The following is an 18,877-nucleotide window of genomic DNA, read 5'->3' as shown; positions in this document are numbered from 1 at the left end:
CTTTACTCTACCAATTTGCATCAACTTCCGCAGGACGGTGAGGCTAAGACGGTTAACTGTGGAGTAGGCCTCCTTCCTGTTACATACCTCGGTATCCCTATTTCGGGCAGAAGGCCTCGTAAACTGGATTGGGAGAGTCTGATTGCCAAAGTTAGAGGGCGCCTGTCATCCTGGAAATCCAATTACCTGTCTATTGGAGGACGGCTCATTCTTATTAACTCAGTGCTATCGGCGGTTCCGACGTACTGGATGTCCTTGTACAGACTACCTAAGTGGGTGATAAAGGAAATTGACAGGATAAGAAGAGATTTTTTGTGGACAGGTCCAGATATTGAGCATCCTGGATGTCGACTTGTGGCCTGGAAAAACATTTGTCGCGCGAAAGAGCAAGGTGGCTGGGGTATCTTGGATCTTTCTTCCTTCAACTTGGCGCTGCTGGGGAAATGGAGATGGAAGGTGTTGTCTGACTCGCGCTGGGGGGGAGTGAAGATTCTTCGGTTCAACTATAATGTTCCCACCTGGGATATGTTTAGGCTTCCGAAAGGAAGGGTCTCCTTTTTTTGGGCTGGTGTTTCTCGTTGTCTCCCTGCTTTTCGCAGTTGTGTCTCAGTCCAGGTCAAATTTGGCACTGAGTCGCTCTTCTGGAAGGATAGATGGTTCAATGGAATGGCGCCAATGTACATCTGGCCAGATGAATTCCGTGCGTCCCATTTGCCTAACGGGACGGTTCGGGATTTGGCGTTCTTACTGGAAAGACCGCCTTTCGTGAATGACCTGAGGGCTGCGCAACTCCTCTCTAATTTGAACCTGGCATCGTGGAGGGATAAAGATTTAAAGTGTTGGGGTTTGACGACAAACGGGTCCTTTTCTGTCAAGTCCTTCTATTGTCTATTGACTGAGGGCGGACTACGGTGCCCCATTGCAAATTCCTTTTGGAAAGGTCCCTGCCCAAGAAAGGTTAACATTTTTAACTGGTTAGCTTGGAAGAACAAAATTCTTTCTCTTGAAAATCTTGCCAAGCGGCGATGTAATAGGCTACCGACGGACACATGTGTTCTTTGCAACGCCAATGTTGAGTCGGTAGATCACCTTTTCTTAAATTGTCAATTCTCTCGGGAGGTGTGGGCGTACCTCAGTAGATTTCTACATCTACCTGAGCTTCCCCGTTCTATGTTACTCTTATGGAGCGACTGGAGGTCTTCATTACATCCCGCGGGCCAGGTGTTTGGGGATTGCATTGTTAAAGCTTTTGTGTGGTCTATTTGGCTTACTCGAAATGATCATATCTTTGCTGATAAATGTGATAATGCTCTTGTTGTCATGTTGAAGACTGCTCACATGCTGTTATCTTGGTTCTCTGCAGCTCCTGAGGGCTTGAAAGTGAAGCTTGCTGGGCCTATCTCTTCCATCAGGCGTTGCTTAGAGCTTGGTGGACCTCGTTCTGAGGAGGTGGAGGTCACTTCCTTGACGGAGGTTGTTCAGGATGGTGGGGAGGAGTAGGGTTTTTGTTGATGTGGGTCAGGAGGAGACCCGTTGTTCCTCCTTTTATCTTGCTCTTGTTTTGTTCCACAGCTAGTGGGATGTCTGTTGTATCTTTTTGTTTTTTAATGCATGTGGTTTATCCACCCTTTTCAATTGTGGCATTATGATTATGACGTAAAGGCTGTAGTCAAAGTTAACAACCGATCTGCATTCTATTCTATTTCCATGCAAAACGAACATAGAAATGCATCAAAAGCAATTGCTTCATCCATTGCGCTTCATCCAAGGATGAAACCTAGGCCATTAGACATCCTCGTTCTCCTACTCTTCCTCTTCCCACGTTTCCACTTGATATGCAACGCAGACACAGAAGCAGTGGCCCTTCTGAAATGGAAGTCTAGCTTGTTCAACCCTGAATCTCTGAGCTCATGGAGTCAGACCAATGGCACCAGCCACTGTCGCTGGTCTGGCATCACCTGCAACTCAGCCAATAGGATAGTTAAGCTCAGCTTGCCAAACCGCAGCCTCAATGGCACGCTCGACGAGCTAGACCTAACCTCTCTACCAAATCTCACCAAACTTGACCTAAGCAGAAATATGCTGACTGGTTCAATCCCAAGAAACCTCTCTGCTCTCTCCAGGCTCACTTCATTGGATATCAGCCACAATGGTTTAGAGACTTCAGATTTCTCCAAGTTCAAAGTTATGCCAACATTGACATACCTTTCACTCCGATCCAACTTTCTGACACTGGAATTCCCATCCTTCATACTCAATTGCACTAATCTAACCGTCCTTGATCTATCATATAATGGGCTCAAGGGAACAATACCAGATTCCCTTGGAACCAATCTGGTTAAGCTTCAGTACCTGAATCTCTCCCTCAACTCATTCTCTGGGTCGATACCTTCAAGTATAGGCAACCTTGTTCATCTCCAAAAAATGATCCTCAATGGCAACAAACTAAGCGGTCTTATCCCTACAGAGATAGGAAACATGGCTTCACTAGAGCAATTAGACATGAACAGCAATTTCTTGGAGGGGCAGTTACCAAGTACAATGGCTCAGCTTGAGTACCTTATGTACCTAAGTTTATCCTATAACAAGTTAAATGGTAGCATCCCTACTGGTCTTGGCAAGGGGGGTCTGCTCTACGTTGCCAAATTCTGGGACAATAGGTTCTCTGGGGAGCTGCCGGAGTCTCTGTGCAGTGGATTCAAGCTCCAGCACCTCAATGTGGGCAATAACAACTTCTACGGAGCACTGCCTTATTGGTTGCGCAACTGCACCGGATTAGTGAAAATAGTGTTCAATGACAATTATTTCACGGGAGACATATCAAAGGCCTTCGGGGTGCATCCAAACCTCAAATATTTGTACCTCAATGGGAACCAGCTGACTGGAACTCTGTCAACAGAATGGGGACCGTGCGCTAGCTTGACATCCTTCATTATTAACGGCAATCATATATCTGGTGAGATTCCAAAGGAATTTGGTAACATTACCAGGCTGCGAGACCTGAACTTAGCTTCAAACCTATTGACAGGGGAGATACCAGATGAATTGGGAAACTTGAGCTCGTTGCGGAGTCTTAATCTCAACAACAATATGTTATCAGGCCATATCGGAAGAATTAGCCGCTTGACTCAGCTCTTTCATCTCAAATTGTCAGGAAACAAACTATTAGGACAGATTGCAGCAGAGTTGGGAAACTCTAGTGGGTTACATTATCTTGATCTCAGCCACAACTTGTTAGAGGGTCATATCCCTTCAACAATTGGAGGCATGGTCAAGCTCGAGGATCTTCACTTATCTGGAAACAAATTCTCTGGTGAGATATCAGAGAAGCTTGGTGACCTCAAAAACTTAATGCATTTGGATTTGAGCAGCAATGAATTGTCTGGGTCAATACCTTCCAATTTAGCAAGGCTTACGGCTTTGAAGCTGCTCAATGTATCTCACAACAACCTCTCAGGTCACATCCCGGAAGCATTCTCAGATATGTATAGTCTATGCTCCATTGATTTCTCTTATAATATGCTAACAGGGCCAATTCCTTCTGGAGAAGTTTTTCACAACGCATCTAAGGCTTACGTTGGTAATGATGGTTTGTGTGGAGATGCTGTTGGTCTGCTCCAGTGTGGGTTCAGTCCCTCAGACCAAGGATCTCACAAGAAACACGCAACATTACTTATCACCATCACTGTCCCGGTGGCTGGATGCTCCCTTATGCTGCTAGTTGCCATTGCATTAGCATGCAGTAGACAACGGACCAGCAAAGTCGCTGAAACTGAAAACTATTCCTTAGTGTGGGATATGGGTCTCAAGTTTAAATTCACTGATGTCATGGAAGCCATTGATAACTTCAATGAAGCCTACTGCATAGGAAAAGGAAGTTTTGGGGTGGTGTACAAGGCTGAATTGCCCTCTGGCCAAGTATTGGCTGTGAAGCGACACCATTTTTCTGATGAGAGTGACATTCAGGAGAACAATGTAAGAAGTTTCTTGAATGAGATCCAAATTTTGTTGGGAGTGAGGCACCGCAATATTGTGAAGTTACACGGATCTTGCATGAGGAAAGGTGTGATGTACTTGGTATATGACTATGTGGAGAGAGGAAGCTTAGGCGATGTCCTGTACAATGTGCTTGGGGGATTGACATTTGATTGGGCAATGAGAGTGAAAGTGATTCATGGAGTGGCTCATGCTTTAGCTTACCTACACAATGACTGCTCGCCGAGCATTGTCCATCGAGATATATCAATAAATAATGTCTTGTTAGATGATGATTTCGAGCCAAAGCTCTGCGATTTTGGAACTGCTAAGCTGCTGACACATGATGCATCTAGTTGCACTGCTGTTGTGGGCTCCTATGGTTACATTGCTCCAGGTACCAACACACATATATATCTTCTGTGCATTCTTATTTAATAGATCATTGAGTTGTAATTTAAACATAATTCGATGTGTGTGATCTTTGTAGAGCTTGCATACATGACCAAGTTCACGGACAAGTGTGATGTGTATAGTTTCGGAGTAGTGACACTGGAGGTTATGATGGGAATACATCCTGGAGAGCTGCTTTTGAATTTACCATCAATGTCATCATCCTCTCAAGGAAATGATCAACTTCTGAAAGATGTGTTGGACCACAGGCTGCTCCCTCCCACAGGCCAATTAGCTGAACAGGTTGTGTTCATAGTGAAGATTGCTCTAGCCTGCATTCAGACCGATCCGGCGTCAAGGCCTGCAATGCTTTCCATAGCTCAAGAGCTGTCAACCATGCGAAAGTCTTATTTGTCTGAGCCATTGGGAACTATCACCATAAAAGATCTCTTACAGGTTTCAAGAAGAGGTGAAGTATTGAAATGAGGCATGGTCTTGAGCTTATGAAGAGTGTTTTAATCGACAATATGGTTCAGGAAAACAGGGTCAAAACAGAGCTTGTCTAAGAATTTGGTTGCATCAATAGTTTGCGAACATTTCATCATCTTGATGGGCTCGTTTCATATACCAACTTTGTTAGATATGTTAATAATATAACATATTATTCTTCATATGAATGGTAGTATATATATATATATATATATATATATATATATATTTGATTAAAGTGGATAAACCACAATTTTATTAAAAAGGAAACGGAGTATGGTAGTATATTACACCATCGATTGGTATCATTATCACTGAATAAGGCTTAAGAGTTTATATCGAAGTTAGTTTTCAGTAACTGTTTCAGTGAATTCATACATACCATCAAACAGTTTGATATATGGGGTTGTATGTGGAAATACATTCATATTTGTGTGTGTAAGATAAAGTGTATGTGCCCGGAAGCATAAGCGCCTCCAGCACAATTTGTCTCATTTCTGTAATTTCATTCTTACTGTCATATATTGGTCACAAAGCATGCACCTAATGGTTTCCAAGAAGAGACCAATCTACTAGTCTTACAGTCAACAATTTCACCATTGTTGTTATTGTTTTATTCTTAATAGTTCCTGATGCACTCAATTGGGTTGATGCTGTCAAAGTAATTAAGCATGCGTTATTTTCGCAGAGCTTGCATTTATGGTCAAGTTCATTGATTGGTGCAATGTGTGTAGTTTTTGGAGAAATGAGTTGGAAATTAGATTGGTGAATGATCGAAGTACCAACAATAGACTCTCTATACGCACAGCTGGAGAATATGGGTCATCAAATTTTGTTTTCAGCTGCCTGTTGAGTTTCTTTTTTTTGCCAAAATGAGCGGTTTAGCCGCTAAGTAAGATAGGGGCGTGCACAAACCTCAGCAGAGCAAGTGGGAGCAGGGCCCGCGCATACATGGGCGCTGAGACTACCCACACACAACCACCACTCACACTCCCAGAAATGTGCTCTCACTCAAGATTTGAACTCTCACCACTTGTAAAAGGTTTTATTGGAGACCCGGCTACCAATAGATCACTTGGTCATTGGTGCCTATTGAGTTTCCTTAGTCCATCGAGGGATCTGTCTCCTCTCTTCATGAGATATTTTCATCTTTTATTACTGTTGGGCTATGGTCAAATTGTTGTTGACCTTCTTCTGTTGGTGGAATTTTTTTTAAGAGAGAATAAATCACATATATTTATTATAAAAGATAAAAAAAATGCAAAAGAAAAAAAAACAAAGGAAAATTGGTTATAAACCCCTCAAAAGTTCTATAATTGCATATTTACACTCAGAAAAACATAATTCTATATATACCCCTGAAAAGTATAGGTAATTACAGATTTGCCCTTACTGTTAGATTCGGTTAATAGAAGTTAATCAAACTTTATTAATATGGTTATAACTTGGATTAAGATATATAAAGTTCCAAAATAACCCTTGCAGATGATTATTTTACAATAAAAAAAACTTTTCAATGGTATATATGCAAAGGGTATAATGGTTATTTTATACATATGGTTTGCTAACGGATGGTTTTCAACTAATTTGAATGCTATTTTTAATATGAGAAGTAAACTAAAACAAACAACATAAATAAAAATATAGAAAAACAAAGGAGTAATTCTTCGCATAGTCCTTGTACTTTTTAAAATGTAACTTTTTGATCCTTGTACAAACATGCCCAATTGTTCCGAGATAAGATTGCGGTCATGTTTGCCGTCCAATGATGCTACGTGGCCAACACGTGACTTCCTTTCAATCAGTTAAAAACTTAATTCTCAAGCTAGATTTTTTTTAATAAGTGAATAAAGGAAAATAATTAAACAGTGAAAAATAAATATTACTCTACGCTCTCTCCCTTTCCCCCAAAACCTCCATCCCAATCATCTACCATCCTCTTCTCCGACTAGCGTCCCTTTCCACCCCCCTCCCGCGGCAATCAGCCCTCCCCTCCAATGAGCCTCTCCTTTCTTTCTCAGCAGCATCCATTTCACTAATGTTTCCAACAAGCAATGCAGCAATCCCATCACATTGCCGGAATCCTATCATATACCAGTCTGAAATGCACCATGCCAATGTAACCAAAGCAATTTTTTTTGAGGCATTACATTGTATTTTGATTTGTTCCTTTCAATCAAGAAAGTTATGTTTCTATTCAACATAATTTCATTGTAATACAAAATTAAGACCATTGCCAAAAAAAAATCTAGCTATATTATATTTGCAGGTCTATGTATATCCCAATCCATACATTTTCATACATATAGGAATTTACCCAAAAAAAAAAGAGCAGTAGTTAGTTGTGTTGTGCAGTTTCAAAATTACATAGCAGTCATTGACACTCTCACAAACTGAGTACCAGTCACACATTCTATACATGACTATTCCAAAAAAAATTCTATACAAACACATCAAGTAATTCAATTTTGAGGAGACCCTTTGCTTGTTTCTTATGCACAACTTTGTTGTGTTGATAGCTTTGGCACCTTAAGTGCTATTGAGCTCGATTGGCACATTACTGTTTCTTCAAAGAGTGCATTCTGTGCAACTGTCATCCTCTCTCTTCTTGCCTACATGCAAATTAGAGCGTAAGGAGCATAAACCACTTTAATACTAATTGTAGAATGGCTAAAACAAAACAAAGAGGATGGGAGATAAAAGGGGGTAGTTTCACTGGTGGCCACAAATGTTTCATCATCGTAACGTTGTGGCCACAAATATTTTTTTTGTAATGTTGTGGTCACAAAACTAATCTCCGGTTGCACTAATGGTCATAAATGTTTTTTTTGTAACGTTGTGGCCACAAAACTATTCTCTAATTGCACTGATGGCCACAAATGTGATGACGTGGTCACAAAAACATGATCTGCATAGGAAACCTTTGTTACCACATCATTATAATAATGAAATATTTGTGGCCATCAGTGCAATTGGAGAATAGTTTTGTGACCACAACGTTACAAAAAAAAACATTTGTGGCCATAGCGCTATACTTATGAAACTTATGTGGCCACCATTGAAATGAACCCGAGATAAAAAAGATTTGTTGAGTTTGTCTCAATAATTTGGGTTATCCCAGATTAAGTTATGTTTGATTAGCAACATCAAAGAGTTATGAATTTAAAATATAAGCCTTTATGTAATTGGTGAATGGCTTATATGTGTTATGAGAATTAGGGTTTCTGCCGTCATTGGTGATTGTGAGAGCTTTGTAATTCCTTCTTCTCCATATTATTGGATATCTTCATCGGCTTACCACCCAAGGTTTTCTCCCTGCATTGGGGTTTCCTCGTACATCTCGTGTGCCTCCTATCTTTTCTTTGCTATGTGTTTTATACTTCATTGTGTTTGTTGCTTTTGCATTAGATTTTTTCTGTCATCTTGATCTTTAGATCTCTTCAGTCATACAAGACGGTACCTTATCGCTTTCATTGTGGAAGACCGAAGGGATAAGGGGGGCAAAATGTATCCGAGCAAGTGATGGCTTAGAGGCTCGTCCAAGGGGAGGCATGGGGAGCGCTGATTGGGGGAAAGGGGGGAGGGGGTAGAAGGGGATGCTTGTTGGAGAAAAGGATGGGAGATGATTGGGATGGAGGTTGGGAGAGAAAGGAGAGAGACAGAGTAAAGTAATTAGGGTTCTAAATTCACTTTTTTAATTTAATATTTATATTTTTACTTTTTTTTTCTTCTGTATCCACCTATTATTAAAATTCAGCTATGAGTATTAAGTTTTTAACTGATATAAAAGAAGCCACATGTTGGCCATGTTAGCACATTAGATGGCAAACATGATGGTCGTCTTGTCTTGGGGCCAATTGAGCCAATTGAGCACATTTGAAATAGTATTGGGACCTAGAAGAAACAGGAAAAAAGTACAAGGATCAAAAGGTCACATTTTAAAAAGTACAAGGACTGTACGGAGAATTACTCCAAAAACAAATAAAAAAGGCTTAGTTAGAATAACAGGAGGTGGTTAAAGGTGTTAAGTCTGACGACAAGGATTGGCATTATATGACAAGCCAAGAGGTGACCTGACAAAAGGAAAGTGACATGGCAATGATGACTTGGCAAAAAAAAGGAATGACTAGGATGATGATGTGGCAAAATCTTGGTGTCATGACATGTGAAGATACAAGGGCTAGAAAATCATGATGAAGATCATGTTTAGAAGAAATTCCTCTCATTAGAGTCATGTGATGATCAACTATTTTTGGAAAGTGCTTCAAGTTAAAAGGATCTTTTCAAGAAGGGTAAGTTTTTATCTTAGGTATGTTTATCTATCCTTGGTAAAATCCGGGATGATAAACCATATCTTTGATAGAACTTTTTTTTTGGAAAGATCTATCTTAAAGAGAGAGAGGAATATTCTATCATTGGTAAGAATATAAGATCATAAAGATTGCATGGAGTTTAGTTTGGTGTGAAGCTATTTGAAGACACAAACTAAGTTAGGAAAGGACAAGCCAATGAGATTATCAAGACCATATTTAGCAACACAATTTGAAGGAAGATCCAAGAGCTAATTATGGGTGGAGCTATTCAAAAAGACTAATCATGTATGGGAGATTGATTGAAGATTACTTGATGAGTATAATTTGCACTTAATATATAGACCTTCTTTAAGTCATAATGAATTAAATTTGAATTATTTTCAACCAATTTTACTCTTAATTTTATTATTATTGCATTGTAGGAAAGAAAGATAATGATTCGAAGGAAGAATAGGTAAAGGCACAAAATTGGAGAAAGAAGAGCAAAGTTTCAACAAAGAGGGAACAAGCAAAACAGAAAATCTAGCGCCTAGGAGCTAGCATGCAGCGCTTAGGCGCTACAACATTAAGAGTTGCAAAACAGAAACTATAGCGCCTAGGCGCTACCCCGATTTTTATGTTATAAAAGGGGATAGGGTTGAGACGAAAAGAGGAGGAGGAATTTCGGAGATCAAGAGACTGGGAGCAAAGATTCGGCGCAGATTCATTGCTAGGCTTTAGTTTTTAGTTTTTCTTTGTTCATTTGATTATGAACCTTATTAATATGTCGAACTTTGCAATTATTATGTTCTAAATACTTTTTCTAGGGCTACGATGTAGCCAGACTATGAAACCCTAGATTCATCTTTGTTTAATTTAATTGATGCTTGTTTCAAGACTATGTTGGATATTTTAATCTATGCTTAATGCTTGTGATTGCTTGATCACCAATTGTATGATTATTAATTTGATTTGAGACCGAGAGGTGATAATTGAATTAGGTCTTGGTTGAAATATTGTACAATCATCATAAGATAGAGATATTTATGAGGTTGTATGCATCATTATAAATTTCTAGAGCTTAATGAGTTCCATAGGTTCACAGTTATCTCAGAGATGATGTTAACTTATCTAGTGGAATATGCTATTGATGCTTGAGAAAGATCAATTTAGGGAAATTTGATGACAACATAAGAAGCAAACATTGATTGATTGAATTAGATGATCTAGGTGGAATTAGTCTAGGTGAACTCGGAAACCCTAGAATCTCTTGACATTGATTTCTCCTTATCTCTATCTCTCTCTCTAGTCCTTGAATTAGATTTTCTAAATTAAACTTCTTCAATTTCATTAATCAAGTAGAATTAGGGTTAGTAATTTTGGTAATTAATAAGCTCAATCCTCGTGGGAACGATACTCTCTTATCATTATATTACTTGTTTACGATAGCGTATACTTGCGTTATATAAATCATAATCAACATTACTTTAGATATGATTGAAGATTTGAAGATCCAAGTATGGATGATTGGAGATCATGCTTGAAGATATTGAAGGCTAAACTTGGATGAGAATGAGATCAAGTTTAGTAACAATATTTCCATGAGTTAAACAAAGATCATTTGGGAAGACCAAACTTTGACCAAGTTTGGAAAGAAGATTGGGAGATCTTCGATGACCATCTTTGGTGAGATGGTTGCGTGTGCCTTGGTGGGCGCGTTCCTTGAAAGATGAGACCAACTGAAGTGATGTGAGGAAGGAAGCAGCTGCAAGCAGGAGGAGCTCGGGTCGAGTCAAATACTAAGAGGCGGACTGAAGGAACCGGGAAGGTTGAAGGTCGTAGATTAGGGTACAACTGGCTAGAACTCAGTCATGTTCAGTAAGGTGGGCAATGTTGCAACTGGATGCATGTAACATCTAACTTTGGAAGGTATCCAAGTTAAAAAGCAGCGGAGAATTCTAAAAAAAGAAGTTCCATTGGACGTCGGTGCATCTATGTAAGATATCCTGCTTGAAGATTTAGGAGAAGCGATCGAGTGAGAGACCCTTTGGTGAGGGTTAAGGAGAGTTAGTATCTTGCAATCTTAAGAGGGTATTCTTTGTTTTGAGAGAGTAAGGGAGTGTTGTACTCTTTATTCTATAACCTCTTTTAGTGGATTATTTTTCTATGCTTGACCCCCTAGATGTAGGCAAAGTTGTGCCGAACTGGGTTACCAACTTGCGTGTCTTCTTTCTCTTGTTTGATTGTGTGTGTGTGTCCATTATTCGAGTGAGTTTTTGAGTGACTCTCCTTATCACACTACCCATCGGAACTATCAAAAGGTAAATGAGATTCATCATTTTAGCTTGTGTAATATTGTTAATATAGAAGATACAAAAGTATGTGTGAAATAATGTGCAATTTAGGAAAATAAAAATGAATAGTTCACATTCATTAATAAGAGAATTGGTTAATTGATCATATATTTTCACAGATTTGGTTTGAATTCAACTTTTTTAAATGCATAGTTTGAATATGATAGCAAATTTCAATGACATATTACTGATTTTTTTGACAAAATGAACAAACTACGTCATGAGCGTGCATAAATAAGAAATGAATACCCCATTAATCCACTTGTGTTTTCACTTTGCATAAGTTAAGGTTTGAACCTACTTTCTTGAGAAGAATATAAACACTTGAAAAAGACCCAGTGCCAATAAACCAAGAGATCATTGACTGAATTTATTTTCTTGCGTGAGAGCTGAGGTTTGAACCTATTTTTTTGAGAAAAAACATAAACACTTTATGCAAGAGATCTAGTGCCAATAAATTACGAGGTTGTTGGCTAAATTTATTTTCTTCGGTAAGCTCTTTATAGCCAATGGCTTCAATAAATTAAAAGTGAAAAATATTGTATCAAAAAAATCCTCCATCTCAGATTCAGGTGGAAAATTAAGAATCATATTATATTTTTTAGCTTCTTATATTTCAGCTTTTGTATGCATATTTTTTAAGTGTCTTTTATTCTCTCCTTTCTTTTTGATTGCTATCAGTAGTTTCAAAGATGTGTACACTAGCATCGGTCCAATCTGATTGGAGCTTTCACTTCATATGGGCATTCTTAGGGATTACTTACTCCCTAGGTTGAGCTCTCAATCTTTTGTTATTGAGGAGTGCTCTCTATTTTTACCTTACTTTCTATCTAATATGCTTGATGATGATTGCACTTTTGGTCGTGTTCTTCTTGGTTGCTGATTTTTTTGCATTTTGAATGTTGTACCTCTTTTTATTTTAATAAATATGATTTATCTATTTTGTAAATATATATAAATATGATTTGAGGTAAATTTTTTTTAATAAAATAAATAAATCATGATTTATTTTTATATTTATTAATAAATTTAATTTATATGTATATAACCTAAGTGTTAACTTGTCATCATCTCTTGACTCATGATACATGGCAAGACATATCATATCATTTGTATTATTTGCATTACTTGATGCAATGAACAATTTTGAAAAAAGTGGATAAACTACAACTTTATTGAATAAAGAACAAGAGAACAAGTCGAACATAAAGAAAATAAAACAACAATTTAGAAAGGAAACAAACTAAGGACCTCACCAAGGGTGAAGAAGAAAAAAGGAAAAGACAACAAATAGGTAGAAAGAGACTGGGCCGGCTAAGATTTCCAAAAGGAGTCACAGGCCTGCCCAAACTACAGCAAATAGAAGACTACTCCCTATTTAAGGCATGCGCTGTATTACCGGAATGCTCTGCAACTCTTGCGCTTATGAAGCTGAGAGAGCGCTTGATCCTCAGAGAGGCTTGTAGATTAGCCTGTTGATGAGCCCTTGAATTTGCAGAAAGCCATGAAAGCAGCATATTAGATATCTTAGATAATACAAAATGAGGGGGTAGAAAATTTAAAGAAAATATGCGGTTATTCCGTTCAAGCCAAATATTTCAAATAATTGCTCGTGAACTAAGATCTCAAAGATTCTGAATATTAGAATTTAGAAGTGGTATCCAGGAGGTCCAAATATTGGAAATTGAGGATGGGAAAGAACTTGGAGTAAAAATTTGTATGAAGAAGGACCAAATTTGCTCCGAAAATTCATAACCCAAGAATAGATGTTCCACCGTTTGCATTACTTAATGCAATGAGAAATTAGAACGTGCCCTCCCTGATTTGTGATTCTCCTTTTCAGGTGTTAAGTTGTTCCTATGTTATCTCGCACTCTCCTTTCAGCAGTTAAGTTGTTCCCATATTACCGCACAGTGGACATCACCCATTCACTACGTTTTAACTTCTTCGGTGTTCTTCTATTTCTTACTCTTTTCTTGACATGTTTGTTCTTCACCTTTGGTGATTACTTTGTTGGTTTGTTATTTGTGATGTTCTTGTTTCTTTTATATTTTTTTCCTTTTTGTTGTTATTGTTTTAACTTTTTTGTTTTGTTTTCTCGTACTGCTTTCTTTTTTCTTAATAAATTTAGAGGTTTATCACTTTTTTCAAAAAATAAAAAATAAAAAATTCAGAACCTACCCTTAATCTTAACTGTACAAAACATCAGTAAATTAAAATATATGACATACATATATGTGCCTAAACAACAATTTTTTTATGAAAATAATTAAAAATAGAAAATGGCACATACAAACAAAATTATAAAACATACTTATATATGCGTAAACAACAATTTTTAGAGAAAGATAATTTAAACAATTCTTAAAAAAATGTTCTTATTGGATACTCCATGCCCCTTTGCTCGCACCAAGTTGGCTTTTTGTTTTTGTTTGTTTGTTTGTGACAAAGTGGATAAACCACGTTTATTCGAAAGACAAAGCAATTACATGCTAAGGTGACAACAAATAGCACCAGCAGCGACGTACAAGTTGGGTTTTGTCCTACTAAATATATATATATATATATATTGAAAAAAAAAAGATAAACCGCTTTCATTACTTGAAGTAAAGGATAACAACCACCAACACGGGCGGAAAGAACAAGGACAGGCCCACTAGAACTACTAAAAATATTTATTGTATTAAACTAATATAAGCTTCCAGGTATTAACTCTCATATATTTTATTTAGTATATATATATATATATTAACAAAGTGGATAAACCACATTTTTTAATAAATCAAACAAAATAGTTCTACAAAAAAGCGCCAATAGTATTATTATCTTTTGAAAAAACAGATAAACAACAAACTTTATTAAAAGATAATTTTTATTTTTGTGCTTGTTGCTAGATGGTCTAGTGGTAAGTCATCTGAATGGTGTTATGATACTATGCATTATTGTGCAAATATTGTAGTACACTATAAAATTATTGTAGCAGTATTTTTCACTCACTATTTACTGGCATGCTATCATTGTCCGCTTCATATAGTAAATCCCTAGGGTTATTAAGCTATCATAACTTGTCTTTGTCAATATATGAAGCTATTTACTGACTCTATTTGATCAAGTACGGGATCTTCCCAAATGGATCATGAAGTATATCACAAACCTTGGTTTTCATTTGTAGATCTTTTTGTTTTTTTATGTGTTTTTTTGTTTTTTTAGTTTTTCATTTGACTCGTTTTTCTTTTTTTCTGTTTGGTTGTTGTTTTGGTCTCTAGCATGTTTTGCTATGTTTTTCTTTTTAGAATAAATAGCTTTTTGAACTCTTTTTATCAATATATATATATATATATATATATATATATATATATATAGACAAAATTTGTTAAAAAAATAAAAGGAAGTGAGATTTTGAGAATACAAAAACACTAAATGGTCTAATAGTAAATCATCTGAATAGAGCCGTGACATGGTGTAATTATTGTAGTGCATTATAAAATTATTGTCGTAACTCGCCTTTGTAAAAAAAATTATATATAAATAAAATTTATTAGTATCCAATAAATTAGTGGCTTTCTGCAGCTAATTTTGCACGTAAAACCATTCATATTTTTCTTTTTTGGATTTCTGCAGTTAAGGATCCTCAACAATTTTTCGAGCTGAGCTCACTACCCAAAGCATAAAAGCGCTTCCCTACACTTTCTCGAATTCCACTCGCAGCCTGAAAGTGGAGCGAGGGCGTCCGTAGCACCCACACCATGTGAGGGCTCGGCACCTTTTTTGCTAAAAGTAATGGAAGCGGATTGTTGATACTTTCAGATATCATCTCCTTGCTGTCCATTTTGTTTTCTCTTTTTTTCTATCGGGAGTTCCTTGTTCCAGATTTTCAATTTTATTTGTTTATCTTTCTTCCTTTGCGTTGTTGTTCTCTCTTTGTGTTTTTACCTTTTCTAATAAAATTTTGTGGTTTATCCACTTTTATCAAAAAAAATAAAAAAAATAAATTCGTGGCTTGCCTATTTTAATTTAAAAAAAATTATTACAAAAACAGAGAGAAGTCAGACTTTGAGGATGCATAGATTATTAATCAAAACCAAGTCTGTTGTTACCCATGCATTCCGCCAAACTCCCTTAAATCCGCGACAAAGAGAGAATCAAATACCGAACTTACAGTCAATTGGGATAATAAAATAAACTTGTGATAGTTTTATCATGGTCAGAATATGCACAGAGTAAAGACTTGCCTGTAGACTTAGAAGAGTCAGCTTGAAAATTGTGGCCTCCATATTTAATTATGACCGTAAGGACTTGTTCCTGGTCAAAGTTCCCAGTTGGTCTGCGCTTCAATAATGGTGGAAGCAGGGGGTATATGGTTGCTACCTTTACACAACAAATAAACTTGTACTTGCATAATAATCAAGTAATAGCGCATAAATAACGCATCAAAAGTAAGCGCTTCATCTATTGCGCTTCATCTATTGCTCTTCATCCAAATATGAAACCGATGCCATTGAACATCCTCTTCTTCCTACTGTTCCTTTTCTCTCATAATTTCCACTTGGAATGCAACGCAGAAACAGAAACAGAAACAGAAGCAGAGGCACTTCTGAATTGGAAGTCTAGCTTGTTCAATATTCCTAAATCTCTCAGCTTATGGAGCCTGACCGATTCCACCAATCATTGCCATTGGTTTGGCATCACCTGCAACTCGGCCGGTAGCGTAGTTGAGCTCAACTTGCCAAACTGCAGGCTCAATGGCAGGCTTGACGAACTAAACTTTACCTCTCTATCAAATCTCAACAAAATCGACCTCAGCAGAAATACTCTGACTGGTTCAATCCCAAGAAACCTCTCTGCTCTCTCCAAGCTCACTTCATTGGATATAGGCTACAATAGTTTAGATATTTCAGATTTCTCTGAGTTCAAAGCCATGCCAACATTAACATACGTTTCACTCCGATCAAACAGCCTTCTGACACTGGAATTCCCATCCTTCATACTCAACTGCACTAATCTAACCGTCCTTGATCTATCAGTTAATGAGTTCAATGGAACAATACCAGATTCCCTTGGAACCAATCTGGTCAACCTTCGGTGCCTGAATCTCTCCTTCAACTCATTCTCTGGGTCAATACCTTCAAGTATAGGAAACATGGCTTCACTAGAGCACTTAGACATGAGTTTTAATTTATTGGAGGGGAAGCTACCAAGCACAATGTCTCAGCTTGAGAACCTCATGTACCTAGATTTATACGGTAACAAGTTAAATGGTAGCATCCCTATGGGTCTTGGGCAGGGGGGTCTGCTCTACTTTGCCAACTTCTGTAACAACAGGCTCTCTGGGGAGCTGTCAAAGTCTCTGTGCAGTGGATTCAAGCTCCAGTACCTGGATGTGGGCTACAACAACTTGTATGGAGCAATACCGTCCTGGTTGCGCAACTGCACCAGCTTAATACAAATCGGGTTGGAGGGTAACCATTTCACGGGAGACATTTCAAAGGCGTTCGGGATGCATCCGAACCTCATATCTTTGCACCTCAATGGGAACCAGCTGACTGGAACTCTGTCAACAGACTGGGGACAGTGCACTAGCTTGACGTCCTTCAGTATTGATGGCAATAATATATCTGGTGAGATTCCAAAAGAATTTGGTAACATGACAAGCCTGCAATACCTGAGTTTAGATTCAAACTTCCTGAAAGGAGAGATTCCAAAGGAATTTGGTAACATGACAAGCCTGAAATACCTGAGCTTAAATTCAAACTTCCTGACCGGCAAGATACCACATGAATTGGGAAACTTGAGCTTGTTAAGGAGTCTCGTCATCAACAACAATATGTTATCAGGCCATATCATAAGAATCAGCCGCATGACTCAACTCTATTATCTCGATTTATCAGGAAACAATCTATCAGGACAGATTGAAGCAGAGTTGGGAAACTCCAGCAGGTTATCATATCTTGTCCTCAGGCACAACTTGTTAGCGGGTCGTATACCATCAACAATCGGATGCATGGTCTTCCTCGAGAATCTTGACTTGTCGGGAAACAAACTTTCTGATGAACTACCAGAGAAGCTTGGTGACCTCAAGAATTTAAGGCAGTTAGATTTGAGCAGCAATGCATTATCTGGGTCAATTCCTTCCAGCTTAGCAAGGCTTACGGCTTTGCAGCAGCTCAATGTGTCTCACAACAAACTCTCAGGTCAAATCCCTGAAGCATTCGCAGGCATGTATAGTCTATACTCCATTGATTTCTCTTATAATAAGCTAACAGGGCCGATTCCTTCTGGAGAAGTTTTCTGGAAGCCATCCATGGCTTATGTCGGCAATGCTGATTTGTGTAGAGATGCTTCCAGTTTGTTCTCGTGTGGGTTCAGTACCTCAGACCAAGGATCTCACGGTCCCTCAGACAAAGGATCTCACAATCCCTCAGACCAAGGATCAAATAAGAAACACACAACACTACTTATCGCCATCACTGTCCCCGTGGTTGGATGTTCCCTTATGCTTCTAGTCGCCATTGCAGTTGCATGCCGGCGACAACGAACCAACAAAGTCACCGAAACAGAAAACTATTCCTTAGTGTGGGATACAGGTCTCAAGTTTAAATTCACAGATGTCATGGAAGCCATAGATGACTTCAATGAAGCATACTGCATAGGAAAAAGGAAGTTTTTGGGGTGGTGTATAAGGCTGAACTGCCCTCTGGCCAAGTATTGGCTGTGAAACGGCAGCATTTTTCTGATGAGAGTGACATTCAGGAAAACAATGTAGGAAGTTTCTTGAATGAGATCAAAATTTTGTTGGAGGTGAGGCACCGCAATATTGTGAAGCTGCACGGATCTTGCGCAAAGAAGGGTGTAATGTACTTTTTTTTTTTTGACAAAGAAGCCCAAGGGCTAACAAACAGAACAAGAAAAAGAAAGCTAGAAAAACTCAGAAACTGAGGCTGTGCTGTAGACAAAGCTCTTCAACCCAAAAAGGTCGCTCCATGCCTCTGAAAAAGAGTGAAAGCTGAGGATTAGAACGCCCAACATTGGCAAGGGCGTCGGCAAAGGTGTTGAGGTCCCGCGAGATTGTTTCAATTGCAATATTTGGAAATGAATCAAGGTTCTTCTTCATTAAATGGTAATCCGAGTTGACATGCCACGCAACGCTGGCATTATAATGCTTCAACAGGTGAGCCACACCCGGGCAGTCACAGAAGACTCGGTCAGGAGTCCATCCCAAGTCAAGACAGGTCTGAAGGGCAAGGTTGATAGCAGCAATTTCAGCTTGAAATGGGGAAGACGAAGATAGACCCATCGAGCCAGCAACCAGGATAATCTTAGAATTAGTAAGAATGAGAAACCCAAGACCAGCAAACAGATTACAAGAGGACCAGG

General features: G+C 38.3%; 2 protein-coding genes across 2 annotated transcripts; both read left to right on the top strand.

Moving 5' to 3' along the window:
* The first annotated feature begins 1,611 nt into the window (after positions 1–1,611).
* LOC120273279 (probable leucine-rich repeat receptor-like protein kinase At1g35710) lies at positions 1,612–4,854 on the top strand. Its single transcript, XM_039279906.1, has 2 exons — positions 1,612–4,372; positions 4,466–4,854. The coding sequence occupies exons 1-2, from the start codon at positions 1,612–1,614 to the stop codon at positions 4,852–4,854; spliced, it is 3,150 nt and encodes a 1,049-aa protein (XP_039135840.1).
* An 11,141-nt stretch (positions 4,855–15,995) lies between these two features.
* On the top strand, positions 15,996–18,218 carry LOC120273278 (probable leucine-rich repeat receptor-like protein kinase At1g35710). Its single transcript, XM_039279905.1, has one exon. The coding sequence runs from the start codon at positions 15,996–15,998 to the stop codon at positions 18,216–18,218; it is 2,223 nt and encodes a 740-aa protein (XP_039135839.1).
* The last annotated feature ends 659 nt before the right edge of the window (positions 18,219–18,877 follow it).

This window comes from Dioscorea cayenensis, chromosome 12, assembly GCF_009730915.1.
Source record: "Dioscorea cayenensis subsp. rotundata cultivar TDr96_F1 chromosome 12, TDr96_F1_v2_PseudoChromosome.rev07_lg8_w22 25.fasta, whole genome shotgun sequence".
Taxonomy (NCBI): domain Eukaryota; kingdom Viridiplantae; phylum Streptophyta; class Magnoliopsida; order Dioscoreales; family Dioscoreaceae; genus Dioscorea; species Dioscorea cayenensis.
Note: the sequence above shows the minus strand (reverse complement) of the source record. Positions and strands in the feature narration are given on the sequence as shown.

What these genes read in the sequence shown, in the direction of transcription:
- LOC120273279 (XM_039279906.1), top strand. Translation starts at nt 1,612, where the DNA reads ATGTGGTTTATCCACCCTTTTCAATTGTGGCATTATGATTATGACGTA. An exon ending in CTATGGTTACATTGCTCCAG is followed by an intron (nt 4,373 to 4,465) that starts GTACCAACACAC and finishes TGATCTTTGTAG; the next exon opens with AGCTTGCATACATGACCAAG.
- LOC120273278 (XM_039279905.1), top strand. Translation starts at nt 15,996, where the DNA reads ATGCCATTGAACATCCTCTTCTTCCTACTGTTCCTTTTCTCTCATAAT.